At 36.4% G+C, this 24,305-nt stretch overlaps 1 protein-coding gene across 1 annotated transcript; it reads left to right on the top strand.

Moving 5' to 3' along the window:
* The first annotated feature begins 2,748 nt into the window (after positions 1–2,748).
* LOC107779210 (MAP3K epsilon protein kinase 1) lies at positions 2,749–23,778 on the top strand. The gene is made up of 24 exons (XM_016599583.2): positions 2,749–3,165; positions 4,216–4,350; positions 6,474–6,494; positions 6,650–6,723; positions 6,811–6,901; positions 6,983–7,066; positions 7,615–7,716; positions 9,466–9,597; positions 9,770–9,841; positions 10,310–10,413; positions 10,763–10,853; positions 10,928–11,317; positions 12,129–12,455; positions 12,558–12,602; positions 15,163–15,342; positions 15,455–15,538; positions 16,040–16,131; positions 16,213–16,296; positions 18,640–19,436; positions 19,607–19,995; positions 20,104–20,238; positions 21,376–21,782; positions 22,585–22,699; positions 23,347–23,778. Exons 1-24 carry the CDS (start codon positions 3,106–3,108, stop codon positions 23,521–23,523), a joined length of 4,188 nt encoding a protein of 1,395 aa, XP_016455069.1. The 5' UTR covers positions 2,749–3,105; the 3' UTR covers positions 23,524–23,778.
* Positions 23,779–24,305: the final 527 nt, after the last annotated feature.

Genomic DNA, 24,305 nt, shown 5'->3' on the forward strand with positions numbered 1-24,305 from the left:
AATTGGGTTGGGGAATTGAGATTGGGAATTGGGTTCATTTGGGGCTCAAATAAGGCTAAAATTGAAATAAATGGGGCTAACATTTAAATAGCCATTTTTCCCTTGTTTATTTTATAAAAATAGTAAAATAATTTTTGGAAATAAATTCAAGGTACTAAAATAATTAATAATACGTAATTATCAAATTAAAAATACTGGAGTCAATTTTATAATTATAAACACAATTAAATCTTAAAATAGGCTAAAATTGCAATTATATGCAATTTAACTTTAAAATGCTAAATAAATCTGTAAAAAATGTGCAAAAATTACATTAGCCATATTTTGGTATAAATATGAAAATTCAATAAAGGAGTTACCAAAAATGATAATCTGGAAAATAATTATTGGTTTTTCCTGATAAAATAAGGCGATAAATTGATTTCAAAATCTTTTAAAAATTGGAAAAATAATAAAACACTTGGTCATGCTTATACATGCATACGTATGCTATTTTGAAAGTATTTTACATATGAAAAATATATAGGAAAAAAATTAGGTATCAACACATATAAGGTAATAAATTATTTACCTTGTCTCTCAAAGGAAATAATATATCAGATAATATTCTGTAGTTATGCATATATGGTAGTTTCTTTGATGGAAAGAAATTACCATATATTAAGAGTCCCTGAGGTAATTATAGTTTATGGAGAAGTCCCTAGGGCTAAAGTATTTGCCTAAGAGTCCCTAGCCTACCTATAAATACGCATGTGACTCCATCAGTCTGGTATCCTACGATAGGCACAAGCTAGAAGACTCTCTACGTTTTCTGCTAAAGGTTTCAAAGACAGTTCCCTGAGACGCTTGAACAACAATGACTGAAGGTACATTTCTTAGTTAATTTCCGCTGCGTTGGCTCTGTGTTTGCATTCGAATGTCAGCATATATATGAAACTTGTGGTGAACTCTCATTGTGCTATGGAGTAGAATCTAATTAACTGATGTTGGTCTCAATTTTATGGGAGGTTCTCATGGGTATATGTAAATTATGTATTTTGTAAATTGATTTATGCGGTTGAATTTGCTTGAGTTGTCATGGGTTGGTCTTTTATTTTAATTGTACCATTCATTGATGGGATTTGGGGGCACAGGCGCACAGTAAATAATTCATATTTTTATGAAACAAATCCATTCAAATATTAATATATAAAAAGTCTGATTACCACTTTTATCAGATGGTATACTTTGTATTTTCAGTGAATTGAGAATTTACTAATTTCATCGTCTAATTTGTTGCCAAATTAGCAATAAATATTATTCCATTAGCAATTTTCTTGATCAGGTGTTAATATCTTTTGGTAGTTTACTAACTCTTTCAGGTGATAATTTGAAGATATGAAAACAAGGTTGAAATTATGGGTTGTGGCTTGTATTATCAAGTTGTATATTTAGAAGAAAAACGAAAAGGGAATGTGAAAACAAGAAAGATAACGAGGGATAAGGGGTCATTTTCTTTTTATATCATGCTATGGAGCAAATACTAACACAATTATGTTTTGGCTGACAATGAATTGGGGCTGCGATAGCTAAAGAGCCAACATGCTTCTTTGCCTTGAGAGTTGACACATACACTCTCCAGCAAGTCCATCAACCCTTCGTATGGATAAGTTTTAAGCAAGAAATTGCTGGAGAGTGTTATTAAGGTACTAGAACCTTATATTATTTTGAAATTGAATTTTTTTCCCTTTGAATTTTATTTTATTCCTCAATCACATGTTTTGATAATGTTTATAGTTTTTTTCAAAAAAAAAAAATTGAACCTATTGATACGGAATACACGTGCAACGCACGTAATCAGAACTAGTATGTAATATAACAAAGAGAAATTGCTAATAAAATAAAAATTTATACAGTTCAAAAATCACGTAAACTTTTTATTTTAATCCAAACCTAATATCTCCTCTTTCCCTCTCTCTCTACACCCCCACATGTCCCCACACACAAGAAAGCACGCACATGACGAGCTTTTAAAAGGTTACTCGATAATTTTAGGATAAAGTTCTTAACTATTATAAACAATTGAAGCATGTATGAGCTCGATATCTAACATTTTTGGTAATCTTCGAATATAAAAAATAATTATGTCGGCCGTTAAATGTAAAAATAACAAAAATAATTATGCTAGACAAACTAACTAAACAGATAGAAGTACATTCTTATCTTCTTCTAATCTAGTATCGAAATCAGTATCTTACACTCGGAGGTTCAGATCTTCTAAATTTGTATAAGAATAGAAAGAGATTGGAGGAGTGGTTTGCCTTCCCTATATAAATTGAGAAGTGCAGTTTTCGAAACTCGAGCAAGTGATATTGAAACAAAAAAAGAATGATAAAATGAAAGGATTGAATTAGAGCATTTTTTTAATATACAAGCCATTTTTTGTGTGACGGTAGTACTCGATCAGTTTGTGTGTTTAAATAGATGGGAAGAATTACCTAATATTTTTATTTTTGTTAGAGCCTCACGATTATCTTTCTACTTCATTGGTTGTTACGCCACACTCTTGAATGTGCTTAGTGAAAAATTACACTTTTTGATCAAATAACTATTTAGAGTTCCTTCTAAGGCTCGTTGGAAAATTCGTCATCGTCGAAGGACTTAAAATTGGAATAAAGCTATAACTAACTAAAAACATCAATTTTCCCTAATTAAAAAGAAATAATATAAATAAAATTCCATAAAGGGAAAAATTCAAAATTTCCAACCGAGACATAACTGTCCTCCAAAATCCAAAGACTAATATTTATAGTGTCTATCGAGTTGTACTTTTTACCAGTCATCGCCGGTCATTTGAACAAACGTACCAATTCATTTTCGGCCCATTCGGGCCTTCCAAAGCCCGGCTCAAAACCTTTCCCTTTCTTCTTTACGCAGGGCCCGTCGGAGCTCTTCAATTCTCAAACTTCCGATCGATTCACCGCCGCCGGAGATCTTATCTTTCTATTTCCTTTGAATTCATGAAGCAATTATAGAACTTCGAGAATCCATTCCCTCATTCATTGAAAAAACGCATTTGAGGGGGTGGGTGGGGGAAGAAAGGAGAAGAGATTAATTCGAACAGAAATGTCTAGGCAAATGGCAAATGCTGCGTTCCACAAATCCAAAACCCTCGATAACAAATATGTAATGATTTATTCACCTTATGTATTTGACATACATAGGAGAATTTAGTGCTAGTAGTTATATACATAAACATTTTAATTTGTGTTCATATGTATATGTTTACCTCTGTCTCTATTTTTCAGGTTTTTCTTATACAGAGAACTTCTAATACTGTTTATCATTTGTATTTGCATAATATTGGCATGAGATTGCGTATGTTGGCATGAGATGAGTTTAAATAGAATGACATGGTCAGTGAAGATCCATATAGTCGGCCTCAACTTGTTTGTGACCAAATCATAATTGTTGTTGTTGCTGTTGTTATTCATTTAGTTGCTATATTTCGAGTACTTGTATAAAGGGCAGTCCGGTGCACAAAACATCCCTTACTTACGCATGGTTCGGGAAAGGGCCGCACCCCAAGGGGCGTGATGTAGACAACCTAACCTAATGCAAGCATTAGTGGCTGCCTCCACGGCTCGAACCCGTGACGTATAGTTAACACGGAGATAACTTTACCGTTGCTCCAAGACTCCTCTTCATTTCGAGTACTAGTATGCTCTGAAGAAACGCAAACTAGAATTAAAGTTTCAATCTTGTTAAGCTTCCTTGCATTTTCTAATTAAGTGAGATTATGCTACACAACCAGCGGAGGCAAAGAACACTAGCTGATTCTTCTCATCTGTCTAAGCTAAGGTGGGAGAGTTTACCCGATACTTGTGTTGGTGGGAGTAGCAGGTGCTCAGTGAGATAGTAGAAGTGCGTGCAAACTGGTTGGACACCACTGTCATCAAACAACAAAAGATGAGATTATGTGTTGAAATATTTAGTGGTATGGATTATTAGGGGAAAATTTTGTTGTTTTTTGTCTCGGGCATGTCAGGGTTTTGGAATTTTTCTGCTGAGCTATTAAAAATTTTGAAGGTGTAAACAATGTAGTATATATCTTAGTATAATATATGTGTTCTATGTTTGTCTACATTTGAGTTCAAAGCAAATTTTGTTGCTCTTTTCGGAATTGAGGCATAGCTGTTCGATTGACTGATTGATAATTGTCTTTGTGGATTGAAGATGCTTGGAGATGAGATTGGGAAGGGAGCTTATGGTCGAGTCTATAAAGGTCTGGATTTGGAAAATGGAGACTTTGTTGCAATTAAGCAAGTCTCTTTAGAGAATATTGCTCAGGAGGATCTCAACATCATTATGGTACATCGTCACTTCTTAGCTAATTGTTTACTAAAGAGAAAAAACATAGAAGTCCTGATTTTTACCAACTTCGTGTGTTGCCACATGTACATTGTGTCTGCAAATATGCATCTATGGGAATCAATTTGCTCAGTTTTCTTGATAACCCAGCTTTTGCTACTTATATCCTTTGATATAAAGTTGGAACTACATCCAGTTGTATAAATATTTACAACCAGGATTACTGTTAGTAGTTAGTACTATAATTATTTTGTTGGGGCTCCTGTCTTTCTTCGTGTTACTGCAAGCGCGCACCCATAGTCTGGGAAATGTGTTCCTTAATCCAGCTGGCTTGGAAGAAGATTATGTCTGTTTTATACTAAGACAAACACAACAATGGCTATGTGGTTGTTGATCTAAAGCGTAATTTCGAACCTTGAAATAGATTTAATCCTCTTGACAGTACTTTAACAATTGTACTTGTGTATTTCTTTCATTGATGGATCGATGTTAGGATGACTACCTTTTCTTTTCTGAACGATGATTGCTTGCAAGTGCAGATGGACTTGGTTAGTGTTGAGCTTCCTTTTCCTTACTCTGGCACCACTCCCAGCCCCCAAGCCTGTTGGCCGCTCTAATCAATTGGCAACTCGGTTCTGATGATTTTTTCTAGTTGTTATTGCTACCAATTCCCACATCTGATTCCTTGATATGGTTCCTATTGGTCCCGTAAAAGATTTCCTGCTGTTGCGGTGACAATTGCAGCAGCTGATTTCCTAATTCAGATTCAGTTGGCGCGATTCACTTCTCCCTCCTGGATGTAAATTATGCCACTCTTGCTTTGTTAATGCCGGCACTTCCTGAAACAGATCCCTAAACTCCTCTTTGTGTTGGAATTGCCCATAGTGATTGGTTGTGGAACCAATTTGTCAGGTCTCCCGGTTAGGGGTCGAATCACAGGGATATTTTCTTCTCCTGTTCTCCAACCTTATTGTTCCTGGCTTCTGCCTCTTGAAGAGACTATGAGGAATGGCAATGAAACTCACATTTACTTTACAATAATATTATTTAAATAGATAAATTATTTTTATATTTATTATGAATCATCCTAATTAAGTTTTCAATTTTATTTAATTAAATGTAGAAGACAAAATCGCAAAGTACATCAGGATTTTTAATCAATATAAATATTGTTAAACCAAAGTAATAGTAGTGGACATGTTAGAACCCGGTTGAGCCCTATGTTAAAGCATTTATTTCTTCATCAGAAGTAATAATAGTCCACATCTTATATAACTTCTTAATTTTGGTACATATAGTTTGAGAAACAAATGGTTAAATTGATAAGAGGTAATATGGTAAATATGGAGTTTCCTAAATATATTTTTGTCCTGAAAAAAATTACTTTTTCTACTTTTCCTTTTACTTTTAAGGACAAATTACAAAATTCTACTTCTTCCTGTACTAGAAGAACTGCTTGTGCCAATACGTAGAATTGCTTATTATTTTTTGTAAGATGATTAATACTTTTAACCACCCAAAACGATTTTTTTTTTTGAAAAAATAAGTACTTTAAAATTTTCAGAAGTTTGGCCAAACTGGCTATTAAACCTTTGTATTGTTTGATAGAAATAATGCTTGAATATTTCCTCCGAACATTCTCTTAAGTAGATGTAACATAGGAAAAATAGGAAAGCTAAAGTTAAGGATTAAAATTAAAATATTCTTTCATAGTGAAAATACTTAGAAAAATAGAATCTCTTATTAGAAACAAAATTACTAGTTAATGACTCTTAGAAGAATAGAATCTCTTATTAGAAACAAAATTACTAGTTAATGACTCTTACTATACTGAAAATGCTTGCCAAAATAGAATTTCTTACCTGAAACGAAGTTACTATAATGAAATATTTGCCAAAAATAGGATCTCCTAATTAGCGTTGGTCTTCCTTATTCCAAGCCATATGTCTCCAGTATGTTTTTCCGACAAATCATCCATAACATTTGGTAGTGTTAAATTAATGTATGATAATTACTGATATGTGCATGGTGTCATTTGATGAATTGTATTATTTACTTAATGTGACTTACGAGTTGTTCTTTTCTTTGGATGCTATACTTGGTCGGATGCATTAATGTCACAGCAAGAGATTGATTTGCTTAAGGTAAAGATCTCTTACCTCTTTTGGCCCTCATCATAGCATTCCCCAACCCTCCCAAGGAGGAGAAAGAAACAAAAGGAAAATAGAATGCACCTGAAGGTATACTTTTCAGTAAGGACAATTAAACCTGTGTGATCATATTTTCTTTTGTTCTCCAGAATTTGAACCACAAAAACATTGTGAAGTATCTTGGATCCTTAAAGACAAAGACTCATCTTTTCATAATTCTTGAGTGAGTGAGCTTGAAACATATTTTCATATTTTTTTGCTTTATTTCTGAAAGAGACTAACTAATTGAAATTCTGATACTTCTTTAAAGGTATGTAGAGAATGGTTCACTTGCCAACATTGTCAAGCCAAACAAATTTGGGCCTTTTCCAGAATCTTTGGTTGCTGTTTACATCTCTCAGGTTTCATATTGAGTGCCAAGTTAGGTGTCTCTCAGATTAGTTGTGGAAGTTTCAGTTTTTGATGGCTCTGTTCTATCGTAGGTATTGGAAGGGTTGGTTTATCTACATGAGCAAGGTGTAATTCATAGGGATATCAAGGGCGCAAATATATTGACAACTAAAGAGGTTTTTAATCGCACCCCCTTTTCTAATTTTGCTACATTCATGCAGGGAAATTCCTACTCTCTTTATTCCATTTTTTGTGGCTTTATTACTATTTGGGTAGTCAGAGAAAGGTTTTGTTGTTTCTTTGACCACAATTTTCTTATTTTTTTGAATAAATATTTCGATTTATTAACTATAGGGACTAGTAGTTCTTTTTACGTAGTTCCACAATACGAAATTTCTTACTTAAAAAACTCAAAGAATCTATATCCGAATTCAGACTGAAAATTAAGTAGTTTGACCCTCATATTCCGAACCCCACCACATAAAATGAGATGACTGGAGTAATTAGTTATTTTCTCATTGTGCTATTATCTGATTTCTTTTGTCCCTTGTTTAGGAGAAAGAAGTTTAATGAGTTCTATAACTGCATGGCTAATTACTTGCATTTCCAATCTCATTGTTACCATCCATTCTCATTTGGATTATAAAATCAGCTCAAGTAAACTTTTGCTGACGTGTGTGTTTGCCTTTCCTAATTTTTTTTTCTTGATAATTTTTGTTTGCAGGGTTTGGTGAAACTTGCTGATTTTGGCGTAGCAACAAAATTGACAGAGGCAGATGTTAATACACACTCAGTTGTTGGAACACCATATTGGATGGCACCTGAGGTGTTTAAAACTTATTTTGCGTGGTGTCTATATTTGGATTGGCATTTTGTTTTTCTTTCTTGCCTGTTATTCACCTCTGAAAGGGAAGAGAACTTTCTTTGAATTAGTTATCGACTAGCTGTTGCTTAGCTGAGATTTCTATCTTGTATATTTACTCATGCACATGGTGTTCCTTAGAAGGAAATCAAGTACAACTAAAAGTTTTGAGTATCTTAGCTTGACTTATTTTACCGTTGTAAGAAGCCACCTTTTAAAAGGCATAATTCAGCATGTCAATGTGATGTGTTGAAAGTAGACTTCTCTTTTGAAATGGTAAGTTTTTACTCATAGACATCACTGAGAATGTGCTGGAATTGAAATGGCATTTACTCATAAACAGTACTAAGAGGGATTGCATAAGAAATCGCAGAAGACTTGGAATACCATTCCTCAAGCCATTTGGTGGACTGTTTGGCTTAAAAGAAATAGAATAATTTTTGAAGGCAGCAGGAGAAACATACATAGCCTTAAACAAAGATGTATATGTTTGCAAGCTTTTTGGTTCAACCTGCTTATTGTACATGATGAAGTTGGATTTCTAGATACAATAGAGGAACTGCACATTTTGTAATTATGACTTTTAGCACTGGCTTTCTGCAAGTATTTATAAATCTTCGATCACTTTTTAAAAAAAAAGGACTCTGCTGGAATTATGTACGTTGCGCCAAAAGTATGAAGACAAAAGTATAGCCCTGTCTAAATGTATAGGGATTCTAGGAGCTGTAGAATAGATTCAGCTTCATTTGCCAGTTCCATTCTACACCAACAGTAAAACAAAAAGTTCCGCTGCCCTTTATCCTCTGGACGTGATTGTGCTCATCTTCAATCTCATCTTCAAAGCATCTCAAGTTCCTTTCTTTCCAAACAGTCCACCAGATTCAAGCTGGTGTAGTGTTCCACCATGTTATCTTTCTTCTCTCTGAACCTGCCCTGATCCAGCTTTTCAATAAATCAGCAGTGTTGTTTGGCATGGGCCATTTGACTCCCAGGAAGTTCCAAAATAATTAAAAAATCTGAAAGCAGACTTTCTTCTTCTGGAAAAGAATGCTAAACCACCCAAAAAGCAAATAGTTTGAATGGACAGTTCACTGGTTAGAAAAGGGAAGAAAATGGGATTTGTTGAAATATTCTGCTGGTTATATTAGTGATAGTATTGGGGAGAGGTGATCAGGCAGGATATGGCGCGACTTAGGGTTACTGAGGACATGGCCCTAAACAGGGAATTATGGAGATCGAGCATTAAGGTTGTAGGTTAGGGAAAATTGTGATTTCTTTTTACAGCGCACTAGAGTGAGACTAGCCAGTTAGGAATTAGTCTTAGGATGCTATTGATCAGCTACTGATGATGGGCTTTATCTGCTGTTTATTAGTATACCTTACATCTTTCTCGTATTTCCTATATCTCTTATATTGCTGTTATTTTGTTATTTTATGGTATTTATGTTATGTTATGGATTTTATGGTATTGTATGTTATTTTATTATGAGTCTATTGATAGTACTAATATAGTGTCTCTTGTTGCCTTCTTGAGCCGAGGGTCTCCTGGAAACAGCCTCTCTGCCCCTCGGGGTAGAGGTAAGGTCTGCGTACATATTACCCTCCCCAGACCCCACTTGTGGGATTACACTGGGTTGTTGTTGTTGTTGTATATTAGTGATAGTAGAAACTTGCACCTAGAAGATCTATCCTTAATGCTTTCTGGTGTTTCAGGTGATTGAAATGTCGGGAGTATGTGCTGCATCTGACATCTGGAGTGTTGGCTGTACAGTTATAGAACTTCTTACTTGTGTACCTCCGTACTATGATCTTCAGCCCATGCCTGCTCTCTTTCGGATTGTACAGGTGAGTTTTAGTTATGCTATGTCTTTTTGTCTTTACGTATGAGGAAGACGAGGATAATATTTTGAATTAAGGTAGTGGTGATATTCCTTATTCCACTAGCTTGAATCAAATGCTACCTTAAGTGCTGCTTTTACGATCTTCATCGATTTAATGGATCCTTGTGTATTTCCAGGATGATCATCCCCCAATTCCAGACAGCCTTTCTCCTGCTATCACTGATTTTCTGCGTCAGTGTTTTAAGAAGGTAATAGAATATATTAATCCTGCATCAATTAAGTCTTGGTACTTGATATTTACTAGTTTATTGGCTTAATGAGGCAAAAGGGAGACTGCTGTGCGTTTGGATTGGGAAAATATGAGAAGTTACAGGTGACATGACCTAAGTTGTCTACTCTCACATTTATAATGCTCAAAGGATGATGATAGTCTGATGTTGGACGTGGATCTAATAGAACTACAAGTTCACCGGCCTCTATATAATTGGCATTTTTAAAGTAATGGAGTTCTATAATATTGTCAGAATTTGGAGAATCTTCAACTACATTTTCTGACTTTAATGTAGTTACAGAAATCCATCCAAACATTTTGTTAAATGGAAACTTGAAGCTTTAGATACCTTGGAGATTGATAATTTTTATGATTTTGTCTTCTCGCTAGTTTATCCTTTGACTGCTCCAATAGATTTTGGTAACTATAGATTAGCGTGTTTCAGGATGCTAGACAAAGGCCTGATGCTAAGACACTACTTTCACATCCATGGATACAAAACTCAAGGCGTGCTTTGCAGTCCTCACTCCGTCATAGTGGGACGCTAAGGTAGATTTTGTAATATACTCTTTAGTTTTTCTTTGATAATTGAGAAATCTCCGAGGGTCAGTGGCACACAGTTCGAGACACAGTGGATAATGGGCCCGCCCCTCTACACTTTACACTTAAATGCCAGGTTCTTATCTTATCTGTGTTAGGGTTCGAACCCATAACTTGTGTTCAATCCACACATCAGGGGTTGTGATCGGGCCACTAGACCAAGCCTCGGGGATTGTAAAACACTCCTAGTCATCATTAGTCTAGTACTTTTCCTCTGGGGTTCCCCCTAGATATCCGTTCTATGACGGTATAGTTTTTTGATCCACACCATATTTTTCTTGCATTTGTTATCTTTTAGAAATATAGAAGAAGATGGATCGGCTGATACAGATGCATCGAATGAAGATGATAAGGGTGCTGCTGGAAGCTCTTTTTCGGACAAAGCAAAAGTATTTTTCTTTGGAGTTTCTTTAATATGATGAAAATATCAATTAAGTAATATAGTGATACTCTCCGAATCCAGGAATCTTGTTCAGTGTTGGCATCACCTGAAGTCTCGGAGATTAGCAAGTCAGAAGAGTTTGATGGCTCAACTAGTAGTCACTTAGAAGGAAGAACTGATAATAATGAAGATCAATTTACGTCAGATCAAGTTCCAACTTTAGCAATCCATGAGAAGTCTCCTATTCAAAGCTGTGCTGATGGATTGGCTGTGAATAATGAATCAACGCTTCAAAGTTCAACAGACTTGGTTGAGCCTGAGAAAGTTCTTGCAAACGGTGAGCTTGAATCCAGTCAATCCAAGGGTGGAAATAATGTAGGTAAGAAGGTTGAAGAAAAAGGACGTGGCATTAATGCTTATTCTGCATCATCCAGTTCTGGACAAAAGAACCCAGATCATAGTCCTAGAAAGGTAAAGTTTATGCTTATAATTCTTATTGTTGATTTCTTAATGTCATTGCCAAAGAAATCACTACAGGATTCCTAATGTATTTTGCTTGAAATGTACTTTTGATGAGGTGTTCTTTTTTGCATCTATTGAATGCATATCAATAAATTCACTTCTTTGAGGAAAAATGTAAGAGGATATGCTTATAATTCCTATTTTCTTTTTGCTGCTTGCTGAACAAGATCCTTCTTTTTCAATGTTAGAAAATTAGTAAACAAGTCTTTAGTATTTAGCTGTCATAAGCTGGAGATGGTAACTTTTACACCTCTTGTGTTGTAGGTTTAATCCAATTATGACCTTTTCTTTTGTTGTATGTTATCTATGCAAATGGGATGATTTTGATGTCAGTTATCAAGTCTAATTGGTGGAACCGTGTTGGTGTGACTAACTTCATCACTAATCCAGGTTTTTCGTGTTATGAATAGTAGTTTATCGGAAGGAAGAGGTTGGTAAGTCCATGTCCTGCCTGAGCTCAGAGTTCTAATTTAGAAAAAGAATATCTATCTCTGGTTTCGGGGTATTCACTTGTTTTTGTTTCTATAATTTCATCCATGTTATGTACGTTCATCTCACGCTGGTTACTATTAGTGGATTGATTTTTATTTATTTTTTGCAAGATCATCTCTGATCTATTTTGAAGCTCAACTCTGCTTGTGTTTCTTTGCTCCTTTATGTCTTTTGCGCTGCATCAAACGTTACTCAATGTTCTTGTGTCGTCTATTTAGCTGCTTGTTATTTTATGCTGAATCATATTCGTATCTGAAAATTTGTGAAGGCTGTGAAGACATCAGTAGTTCCGCGAGGAAATGAACTGAGTAGATTTAGTGACCCCCCTGGTGATGCTTCGTTGGATGACCTGTTTCATCCATTGGAGAAGAACCTGGAGAATCGCGCCGCTGAAGTTTCTCTTTCTTCATCATCTTCACAAATTGCTCAAAGCAATGCGGTTTCCGAAACTGGAAAGAATGATTTGGCAACAAAGTTGAGGGCCACAATTGCTAAGAAACAAATGGAGAGTGAATCAGGACCAGCAAATGGTGGTGATTTACTCAGCATCATGATGGGTGTGTTGAAGGAGGATGTAATAGACATGGATGGTTTAGTATGTGTGCTTATTCTTTTTGCTTGGTTTATGCATATTCTTTATACCCGACTGTCTTTCTCCTTTCATTATCTTAATTCCTTATTTTTTGGATGCTTTCAGGGCTTTGATGATAAATTGCCGACAGAAAATCTTTTTCACCTTCAGGTACTTGTAGACATGTTTTCTTGACTTATTTGTGTGTGGACGCCTTGACCTTTGTCTTTTTGAAAAGTTAAGGTAAATTTGTAAATGATTCAGCACAAAGACAGTGCTGTTTTAGCTGTACAATATCAGCACGGAAACACCAATTAGCAAAAGACAGCATCAGCTATTAGTGATTCTAAAATCTGTAGCACTATTTCAGCCTCATTTACATATTCCAGTCTACAGCAAAAGCAAAAAGAAAATATACAGTTTGCCGTTATCTTGTGAATGGAGTTGACACTATCTTTAAAGCATCTTCTATTTCTCTTGTTCCATATAGTCCACCATATGCAAGCAGGTATAGTATCCCACCAAAGAAGCTTCATCTTCCTAGCTCCCTTTCTGTCCATCTCCTCAAAAGGTCAGCTGTTGTCCTTGGCATAGCCCACTGCAGCCCAATCATATTCATATACAAATGCCATAATCGTGCAGTAACATGACAATGCAAAAGCAAATGACAGGTACTCTCTGCTTGACTTTCACAGAGAACACATTTCCTAGTTAGGACGCCCCCTCTTTTGCAGATTCGCATGTGTGAAACGAGCTTCATTGCTCACTATCCATGTGAAGCAAGCAACCCTTGATTGGAGCTTTGGACCTCCAAATTTGTTTCCATAGCCAACAACAACAGCAACAACCCAGTATAATCCCACTAGTGGGGTCTGGGGAGGGTAGTGTGTACGCAGACCTTACCCCTACCCTGGGGTAGAGAGACTGTTTCCAAATAGACCCTCGGCATCCTTCCCTCCAAATTTGTTTCCATAGCCAAGGCTTCGTTAAATAGTCCCACCTTTATCAGATCCTTCATCCTTGTAGCAAGAAAAGAACTCACAGAGAACACTCCTTTGCTGCTGGGCCTCCATGTAATGCTATCTTTTGTTTCTAATAGCTTCAGATTCATGCTCAACAGATTAATAAATTGAGCAGTCCTCGTTACCTCCCAATCATTAAAATTCCTTCTGAAGTTTATGCTCCAAAACCCCATTGATTCTGTAATCAGGTAGTGATGAAGTTTTGTTTACTGCTAAGGGAAACAAATCAGAGAATAAGTTCATCAAAGGGCCATTACCAGCCCAATCATCCATCCAAATGGCAATGCTTCTACCATTGCCAACTTTAAATACAATTTTGGCGATGGCCATCCAAACAGAAACTTCAAAGGGTGTTAGAAGGGTGTTCTAACATACTGGAACACCATTATCCGTCAACACCATACTTGTTTCTAATTACACTCACCCACAGTGAGTCCATCTCTTCATTAAACCTCCAAAGTTACTTCATTTACAAGCATCTTTTATGTTGTCTGAGATCTTTAATGCCCAACCATCTTCTTTCTTGTTTTTTGTTAGTCTTCCATTTCACCAAGTTGAAGGTTCTCCTCTCCTTGTTGCGTTGCCACAGGAAACTCCTTCCAAGCTTATCGATTCTTTTCTCAATCTTGACAGGCAAACAGAACAAAGAGACATCACATATGTAGGAAGAGAGTCAAAAACACTATTTAAAAAATGGTTTTAATGCCTCTACATCATTCAAGTAATATTTTGTCCTCAAACTCTTTGACAGCATTGTACTGTAAAACAGTTGATAAAATCTTATTGGAGTACTGATACCATAAAAATCTGGCATGTTATTTATGAGCTGATTCTGAAGCAATAATTATACAATCTCTTCCCTTTTGTCTCTTCTGAAAGCCAAATTGAGAACCCATCTGCTTGATAGATTCCTTGGTTGCTACCGTTTTTATATGTTTTTCTTTGACGAAGAAAATCAACTGTTAAGATTATGGAGGTTTATAAAAAAAAATTAAAAAAAACTTTTTTTTTATTAAAAATGGAGGTTTATAAGTATATTTTCAACACAGCAAAATATCCTTTCTTTAGCAGCGCTGTGCCAATTGTTTCATTTTCCATCTCACCGGGGTCTCTTTGTTAGATGCACAAGGATTGCAAATAAAGTTTTCTTTGGTTGCTAATGTTTTAGGTTTGACAAATCAGTACCAGGCACAATCTACATTAGAGCATACATATAACACTTTTCTTCCACATTCTTGAAAATTATGGTTTCTGATTTGCTAATGTATAGAGTTTCGTCTCATTTCCTTCTTTTGCAATGAATGAATCATCTTGGGAGATTGTCTTTCTTTCCAATTGAAAAAAGAATATTTACGTTGCTGGAAGGTTTTATCGGGAAGTTTTCAAAATTGTGTTCAAATTAAATTTTAAAGAATAAAACCAAAGCAACGATAACAGGGGAAGAGAAGGGAGGGGGTATGGGGAGCTTGCGCTCAAAAGAGAGTGCAGCCAGTAGCCTGTAATAGGGATTTTTAGCTTGTGCAAGAGAAGTATAAGATAATTTTCCTCGTGTTTAATCCTGTAATCTCTAGTTTATATACCTTTTCTATATGCTTTATTTGCATTGACCGTTACATAAGTTCTATCTCCGTTAAGTGATATATGAATTTCTAGACAAGATAAACGAAAAACCTGACTCACGGATATTTTGGAACTTATCATATTGGCAGGCTGTAGAATTCAGCAAGTTGGTATCATCTTTAAGAACAGATGAATCAGAAGATGTTATTGTATCAGCTTGTCAGAAGTTAATAGCATTCTTTCATCAACGGCCAGACCAGAAGCTTGTCTTTGTCACCCAGCATGGTTTGCTTCCTCTAATGGAGTTACTTGAGGTTCCCAAAACTCGTGTATGTCTTTATGGTGTGATCGCATTAGTCCTTCAGTCTCTATGCACATTCAACAAGCTGTAGCAGATTTATTTCCGGTTAATCCGTGGACTAATGTGCTTTCATTTTTCAGGTCATCTGTTCAGTGCTGCAAGTACTAAACCTGATTGTTCAAGATAACACGGATTCCCAAGAAAATGCTTGTCTCGTTGGCCTTGTAAGTGTTACTAGCATTTATTCTTCTGATTGTACTTTGAATATTTGTAAATAAATGTTTTTTGTTAAGAAATGGGGGAAACCCCGTATACAAGCCATATACCATAAAATAGAGAACCTACACCAAAACATGGTTCTCTACAACATAAACCCAATCTTCTAAACTAAAAGGAAGCTCATGGGTACACCAAAAAGAAACTAGAAACAAAAGAAATTTGTAAGTAAATTTTAATAATTCTGAAAAGTAAAGACTGCAAGTTTTATTGATACTGGGGCTAAACCATTTTTCTCAACTTGTATTTATGTTAAAGGTAACACGTATTCCCAATAAAATGCTTGTCTTGCTGGCCTTGTAAGTGTTACTTACAGTTAAACTTCTGGTTCTACTTTAAATATTGATAAAATAAATGTTTAGTAATTCTAAAAGTAAATGCTGCAAACAATAGTTTTCTTGATACTGGGGCGTAACTTTCTCAACTTGTATTGTTTAATTGTCTTGTAGATCCCTGTCGTAATGAGTTTTGCCGCCCCCGATCGTCCTCGAGAAATTCGTATGGAAGCAGCTTGCTTCTTTCAGCAGCTTTGTCAGTCGAGGTATAGAGATTATGGCTCTGGGTTTTTGTGTTGATGACATGAAAAGTTGCACACCTTAACTGATGATTGCTTTGTTTACAGTTCCTTGACGTTGCAAATGTTTATTGCAAACCGTGGAATACCTGTTCTTGTGGGCTTTTTAGAAGCTGATTATGCCAAATATAGGTTTGTCTTCTATATCTTTTGATTAGAGCATTTCATTTACTGACGAGATGTCGTAGCTCTCATGTGTTCTTCACTTCAAATATTTGACTTTAAATGAATGTAGTTTCTCTTGTACAATTATTTTGGTCTGCAAGAGGGCAATTTAATGCATATATTGGAACTTTGCTTATTGTGGAGTGTGGAAATCTACATTTCGATTTTGTTCATTGTTGAAAGAGAATTTTGTTAATTACAAATGAGTTTGGTGTTAATCGAAGTGTTAAAGCATTTAACTGCAGATATAATTGTGTTGGAGATTTTAGTAATTCACCTTCAAGAATTGCAAAATTGCTTCTGAGGCTACAGAAAACTATTTATTTTTAAAAGAAAGAAATTCTTTAAGAAGTGTCATGACCTGGATATTTTCAATCAGGGACCGAGATAGTAGGTAGTTGAAAAAGACCTGAGTTCAGATAGCAGCGTCACCCTGATTTAAGTGTGGTTGGCATTTAATATAGTGACTCCAATAACTAGTCCTATTTCAATTTTGTCTATGGGTGGACGTGATTCAACAGGGTAAGAGCGTTTGCAATGTTCTTGAAGTATGACAGATCATACAATTGTTTGATGAGATATCGATAACCAGTGTGATCTCTGAGAGTGACCTTGCTACTTTTGGGGAAATATTAGGCTCCAGACAGACTTGGTAAAATTTATTTGGGGGGGGGGGGGGGGGGGGGGAGTGTGAGATTGGGTTTCTACCAACCACTCCCTGGACTTTTTACAATTTGAAGCAAATATAGAGAAAAGTCAGTTTGAGATGTGGTTCAAACACATAGAGAAACAATTGGCATCATGAACAGACATCTGTCTTTTGGAGGTTTTATCACCAGAACCCATCTTTCTAGTAATCGCCACTAAAAATATAGCTTAACTACTGTTAGTAATGTCTTTTGGAGGTTTGTCAAACAAGTGACAAACAGTTTGACTTCATGTGGTTAATGCTGATTAATACTGTGGTTAGTAACATCTTTACCTATTTTTTGTTAATGTACCCTTTCTGGTGTAAGTGGAAAAGTATTTAGACATGCATGGGAGGTTTCATGAATAATGCAGCTACTACCTTCTCAAGGTCTTGAAAACCTAAGACAATAATCTGATGCTTTACTATGGTTGGGAGAAAATAACGGAAAGTTCACACCGAAACCTTTCTATTCCCGTTGGTAATGAAAGCAGAAGAAGGTATCTGCAATCTATGTGGATATATGTGGAAAGCAAAGCTCCTCTCAAAGTTGCTGTCCTTAGCTTGACAGCAGCACATGAGGCTGTTTGCCCAATGGACCGTCTGCAGAAGATATGGAAAGTACTTTGCAGCATCTGTTACCTTATCTGAGGAAGAAGTTGAATCTGTAGACCATTTCTTCGTGCATTGTAAAAGGAATACAGATGCTTGTAGTATGTTCCTGCTACTAGTCGGGGTTGAATTGGTGATACAACATTCTGTCTTTGAGCTCCTACCAGTATGGAGTGTAAGATAGAATGATTTTATTTATTTTTGGGACATTTGGAAGGAAAGAAACTAGAGGTGTTTCAAAGGAGATAAAGTCGACCATGCACAAGCAGAAAGCCAAATGTTTTAGAAAACTTTTGCAATCAATTAGAAAGAAATGATTTAGGAAGCTTTATGAAACTTTTTGGCAAAGTTGAAAATGTAACTGCAGTTCGCGTAGTTTTATAGCATTGACTCAGAGCATCATACTGGTATTACCAATTACTTATAAAAAAAGACAAAAAAGAAAAAGGTATGCTCCAGAGTAAGAAACTTCACCACTGGTTTCGTATCCTACTATCCTCAGAATCAAAAGAATATCAGATTGTTTGCAGGTTCATGTTGGACCCCAGAAATCAAGGATATCTTGCTGATGTTGCCCTTCGATTTCCTTTGATGGAGCATCTCGTAGGTTCTCAATGCTCTCGGATGATAGGGCTGCAAAAGAAACCGAGTCAGTCAGTCCAAAAGCATGAAGAATATCAATCAACTAAATGAGACTTTTGCCTTTACCTAAACCTCACATCTTATATCTTACAAAGACACTAGAACTTTTATGAATTTGGCGATCCAGATGTTGATAGGATGGGAATGCTATAAATAATGGATAATCTCTATGAAGCCCATGCTATCTTCTCCTTTTCCACTTTGCCTTTTTTCTTTCTCTTTAGCTTTTCTTTAGTTTAGAACTTTTGATAGAAAACAGGAAGACCTAAATACCTAGGCGTGATTAATTAGCATCTTAATATCATGACCTAAATTAACTGTTATGCAAATAATATTTTCTAAAGTCTCCCCTCCCAAAATGCATGCAGGGAAATGGTTCACATGGCTATAGATGGCATGTGGCAGGTGTTTAAGCTTCAGCGATCTACTCCGAGAAATGATTTTTGCCGCATAGCTGCTAAAAACGGAATTCTGCTCAGGCTCATCAACACTCTCTACAGCTTGAATGAAGCGGCTCGTTTAGCTTCTGCATCTGGTGGAGGTGGGTTCCCTCCTGATGGATTGGCTCCCCGACCACGGTCTGGGCCACTTGACCCTGGCAATTCTTCATTTATGCAGACTGAAATGCCCCCTTATGGAACTGATCAGCCAGATATGCTTAAGATTAAGAATGGAGAGCGTGTTTTGCCAGCTGGAATGCAGGAACCTTCACGTACTTCAGCTTCACATTCACCAGATTCTCCATTTTTTCGACAGGATTTTGAGAGGCCTCGGTCAAGTAATGCTACAGTGGAAGCTTCAGGTCCATCAAGATTGCCAGATGGAACATCTGTTTCTAGAGATCGAGAAAGCCTAGACAGATACAAAAATGATCTCTCTCGAGCTGAGATTGACTTTAGGCAGCAAAGAGGTGGCAATACAAGTAGAATATCAACTGACAGGGCATCATATGGATTTCCTGCTTCAACAGCTACTCTGCAAGAGAATGTACGGCCCCTTCTTAGTTTGTTGGAGAAGGAACCCCCATCTCGCCATTTTTCGGGTCAGCTTGAATATGTTCACAATCTTCCTGGACTGGAGAAGCATGAGAGCATACTCCCTCTTCTGCATGCATCTAATGAAAAGAAAACAAATGGCTTGGACTTTTTGATGGCTGAATTTGCAGGTAATGACTCAGCTGCTTGTTTCACTTGTTTTTAAATTGCAAACTTCCCTGCCTCCTATTGGAATTTGATAAGAATTGAAGTGTTTGTAATACTCCTTTTTTACAAGGCATTGTCTTTTGATTACCATCCAGCAGACTCTTATTTTCATCTTCTCTAAATGGCTGAACAGAGGTTTCTGGACGTGGAAGGGAAAATACTAACTTGGAATCATTGCCTAGAAGTCCACATAAAGCTGCCACTAAGAAAGTTGGAGGGGCAGCTTCTAATGATGGAATTGCTTCAACTTCTGGACTTGCATCACAGACTGCGTCAGGTGTATTGTCCGGCTCTGGAGTGTTAAATGCTAGACCAGGAAGTGCAGCATCATCTGGAATACTTTCACACATGGTGTCGCCCTGGAATGCTGATGTTGCTAGGGAATACTTGGAAAAGGTAGCAGACCTTCTGCTTGAGTTTGCTGCAGCAGACACAACTGTAAAATCCTTCATGTGCAGCCAAAGTTTGCTCAGCCGTCTTTTTCAGATGTTTAATAAGATAGAGCCCCCTATTCTTCTTAAGGTACTTCTTTTCTAGTAAAAATTTCTGCCCTGCAATGCTTTTTATTATTATTATTATCACACAACTATGCTCATGACGGTTCCTTTTTTTCCTTTTTTTTTTTTGCAGCTATTGAAATGCATTAATCACCTTTCAACAGACCCACACTGCTTAGAACATCTCCAGAGAGCAGATGCAATCAAGTATTTGATACCCAATCTTGATCTCAAAGAGGGTCCTCTTGTGTCCCAAATACATCATGAGGTAATTTAAGCATTTAATTCATCGGTTAACCAGAGAGCATGGTGATGCATATGTTTTTACAACGAAACCAAATTACGAATTGGATGCATCATTCATGTACATGGTAAATTAGGATTTGGAGTACTAAGTTTATTGTTTTGCAGTTCACTGCTCTTTACTTCTATGATCCTTAGCAAAATATTGTGCTCACTCAGTGAAACATAAACAACAAAACTAGAACTCTGTATTATCTCAATATTTTTTCCTATAATCTTTGTGAAAATTCTCTTTGATCCATAAAATGCCTATTCTGTAATTAAGGTTTGTTACGAAGTGCGAATAATTCAATTTGAGAAGCTTATTTGTATAAATTTCACTCTTTGTTTAGTCTATGTTTGCAATTGAGGATGTGAACTCTGTTATTTGGTTTTTTCTTGAAGAGAGACCATGTTATACGCCTGGCCTTGTCACTTCTTGTTATCATTTGGTTGGAGATTGTCTGCTTATGGTTCGTCAGTTGTAAATGGCTGTTCTGATGGAACTTCGAGCGCTCTGATCTCTTATAACAGAACAAAATCGTTTAGTGGAAGTGCAGGGTTTTGAGAGTTTCTGCAGATTGCACTAGCAGTTTTTTTTTTTTTACAACTTTTTAGTTTTGATATTGTGTCTTGCCTTAGTCCTTGGAATATAATAAACTATCAACAAAATAACACTCCAATCCCAAACTAATCGGGTTAGCAACATTAAACCTCTGTATAGTCCACTCTATTTGGTCCTCTTACATTTCAATGCCAGTAAGTAACCTGTCTTTTAATGCAAATTATGTCTCTAAAACTAAATTCTCTCTAAATCTCCCACTTATTCATACGGAAACCTAATGTTAGTGTAACAAGAAGAAGTAAATTACCCCAATGGTGGTTCTTGTATAATATCGAATATGACGGTGCCTTGATTCTTTATTTGCCTTGACCCCCACCCCTCTCAAACCCACCGCGGTCAAGTGACAATAATATAGGTATATTCTTAGTATTTTTTTCTTTTTTAATAACTAATTAAAGCTTACACATTCACTGTAAGGTAACTGCTCAGCGTATATTCCTAGTTGTGATATCTAAGTCTATGCTCATGGACTTTTTCTTGCTTTTTTCCTTGCTGCAGGTTCTCCATGCATTGTTCAACCTCTGCAAGATCAATAAGAGAAGACAGGAGCAAGCTGCGGAAAATGGAATTATTCCACACTTGATGCATTTTATCATGACCAGTTCTCCGTTGAAACAATATGCATTACCTCTTCTATGTGATATGGCTCATGCGTCACGTAATTCAAGAGAGCAACTTCGTGCTCATGGTGGACTTGATGTATACCTGAGCTTACTTGAAGATGAACTCTGGTCTGTCACAGCATTAGATTCCATTGCTGTTTGTTTGGCACATGACAACGAAAGCAGGAAAGTGGAACAAGCTTTGCTCAAAAAGGATGCTATACAGAAAATGGTCAAGTTCTTTGAATGCTGTCCAGAACAGCATTTTCTGCACATACTGGAGCCTTTCTTGAAAATTATCACGTATGTCACTTTTCGAGTTTTCACTTTGCCTGTTTGCTGCTTGCATATGTTCAGTGGCGGAGCCAGAATTTCCCTCGGGGGAGTCAAAATATAAATAAGTAAGCATATGAAAAAATTAAGAGGAGTCAACACATAGTATATATGCATAAAAATATAATATTCAACCTACCTACGCGGTATAATTTCCTGACGAAGGGGTGTCAATTGACTCCCCTTGCCAATGAGTGGCTCCGCCACTGCATATGTTGCGTGTTTGTGTTTTTTAAACTTGCGTTAATGAATCTGCCTACAATTGAATGACTTCTGGAAACATGGTTGCTTGGAACAAAAGCAAAAATAGTGGCAAGTTTGACCATTTTGGCTTGACAATAGTTTAGCTGGCAAGATGCACCTATCAAAAGAGAAGGAAAATAGTGCTGCTGCCTAGATACATTTATCCAGATCCTGGTAGATGAACTCTTATGTAATAGAGCTAATACATCTAATATCATTTCATAGCTTATTTGGCTGTGAGGCTGTTTTTGATTAGTTAGTCTCTAAATGGATTCTATCCTACTAGATGAGCAATACTCTTAATGCCTCTTTTTGCCCTTTCTCAACATTGTAACGCTAGTTTGAATTCCTAATTGTCTTTTTTCATATGATATGAGTAATTAATAAGCCCATACAGTATAACAGAGGTTGTCCACTCTAGTCCTGCATACTGAATTTGCATTGCTGACCTTTTCTCTTTATACTAGTTTTTCATGGAATTTAATTATGAGTTTATTCTTCTGTTGATCTCTGGTTAATTTTGATGCAGGAAATCATCTCGAATAAATACAACTCTCGCTGTCAATGGATTAACACCATTGCTTGTCTCTAGGCTTGACCACCGAGATGCTATAGCTCGACTGAATTTGCTCAAGTTGATAAAGGTGTGAAATTATTGCTTTTGAGTGGTTCTATTATGGTATTTGTTCTAGAGTGTCTAAGTGGACGGAATGATCTCCACTGGTTCCCGATTAGAAACTTTCTGGTCACTGATTCTGCCTCTCATGATCAGTTCTATTTTACAGAGGGGGACTATGTTGCAATAGCAACAAGTGACATATGATATACTTGATGAAACTTCCACCTATTCACTCTCAGTCCTATTCCCTGTGACTGGGAAACCTCCTTCAGATGACATGATATTGTCCTCTCAAGATTCAATTTTCAAAAATTCTGTGTTGAATCCTGTGTAGCCATTTTTTTTTTGAATTGGTAACTATTGTATATATTAAAAACATCAGTACACCCTATGCACTGAAAACCAGATTTACATGGAGAGGATTTGTTTTTGGTGCAAACAGATTTACATAGAAGATACATTGACAATCATAGACATACTAGGATCTTGCTAGGTCTCGAATTAGAACATCTACTTTTTACCTCACACACATTTCCTGTTTACTCTATGTAACTTAAAAGTCGTATCACTATGGGGCTAATTAGATACTCTTTCTGTTAACTGTCACTGCCTGAATGATAGTATTAGGTAAAGCACTTGCTAATGAATTGCTCAAAAATGTTTTGATGCCAGGCTGTGTATGAGCACCATCCCCGACCAAAGCAACTTATTGTGGAGAATGATCTACCTCAAAAGCTTCAGAATTTGATTGAAGAGCGCAGAGATGGACAGAGTTCTGGTGGCCAAGTTTTGGTGAAACAGATGGCGACTTCTCTGCTTAAAGCACTCCACATAAACACAGTTTTGTAAATTACCAGTTGGCCACCTCTCTGCTAATTGTCTTGCAAGCTGTATATTTTCTTGGTTTCATGTCTGTAATTAGTCCTTTTTCTTAGTTTGCATTATTGGTTGTGCTTCGGGTGTTTTTTAAGCCCTCAGTTCTCCTTCCAATGTAATTATATCCCGAGTGTCTAAAAAACGAGATGCTTATATCGAGTTTGTGAGCCTGTCTGATTCTTTTCTTTCTGAGCTATTGACTAATGCAAGTAGTTTTATTTGGTACAATAACATAAAGTACTCTCCTCTCTGTATTTTCTAAATAAATACTGAAGATATTAGATAGGGGGAGTTGGTCAATCTTTGAGATGAATCATCTGAGGGGTCAAAGTTGCATTCATTTCTTTCTTTCTTTCTTGAAGCTGATACATTTACTTAATGGTTTCCTGTTTCCGAATCCTTTGAAAAAGTTACACAAACGTGTAGCTACAGAGGGATGAAGCAAAAGAGGAGAGGGATTGAGGACTTCAAATTTTCTTTTTCACTAGGGTTAACAGTGACATAAGAATTTAGGAAAAAGCACCGCCTACACAAACCTTCATTTAACCATGGTTTAGCTTATTAACTTAATCATGTTGATATAGTTTGATGTAAATATCAAGTAACTCACAAGGTGGACTAAGAAACTTGGACTTGCTCGTCATATCAGTAGAGGGACGACAAGACGAGAAATGTCTCTTCGAGAGGAACACTGTAGCGATATTAATCTCGATAGATCACCCATAAATCGCGAGATATACAGGCAAAAATTAATG

Source organism: Nicotiana tabacum, chromosome 16 (genome assembly GCF_000715075.1).
Source record: "Nicotiana tabacum cultivar K326 chromosome 16, ASM71507v2, whole genome shotgun sequence".
Lineage (NCBI taxonomy): Eukaryota > Viridiplantae > Streptophyta > Magnoliopsida > Solanales > Solanaceae > Nicotiana > Nicotiana tabacum.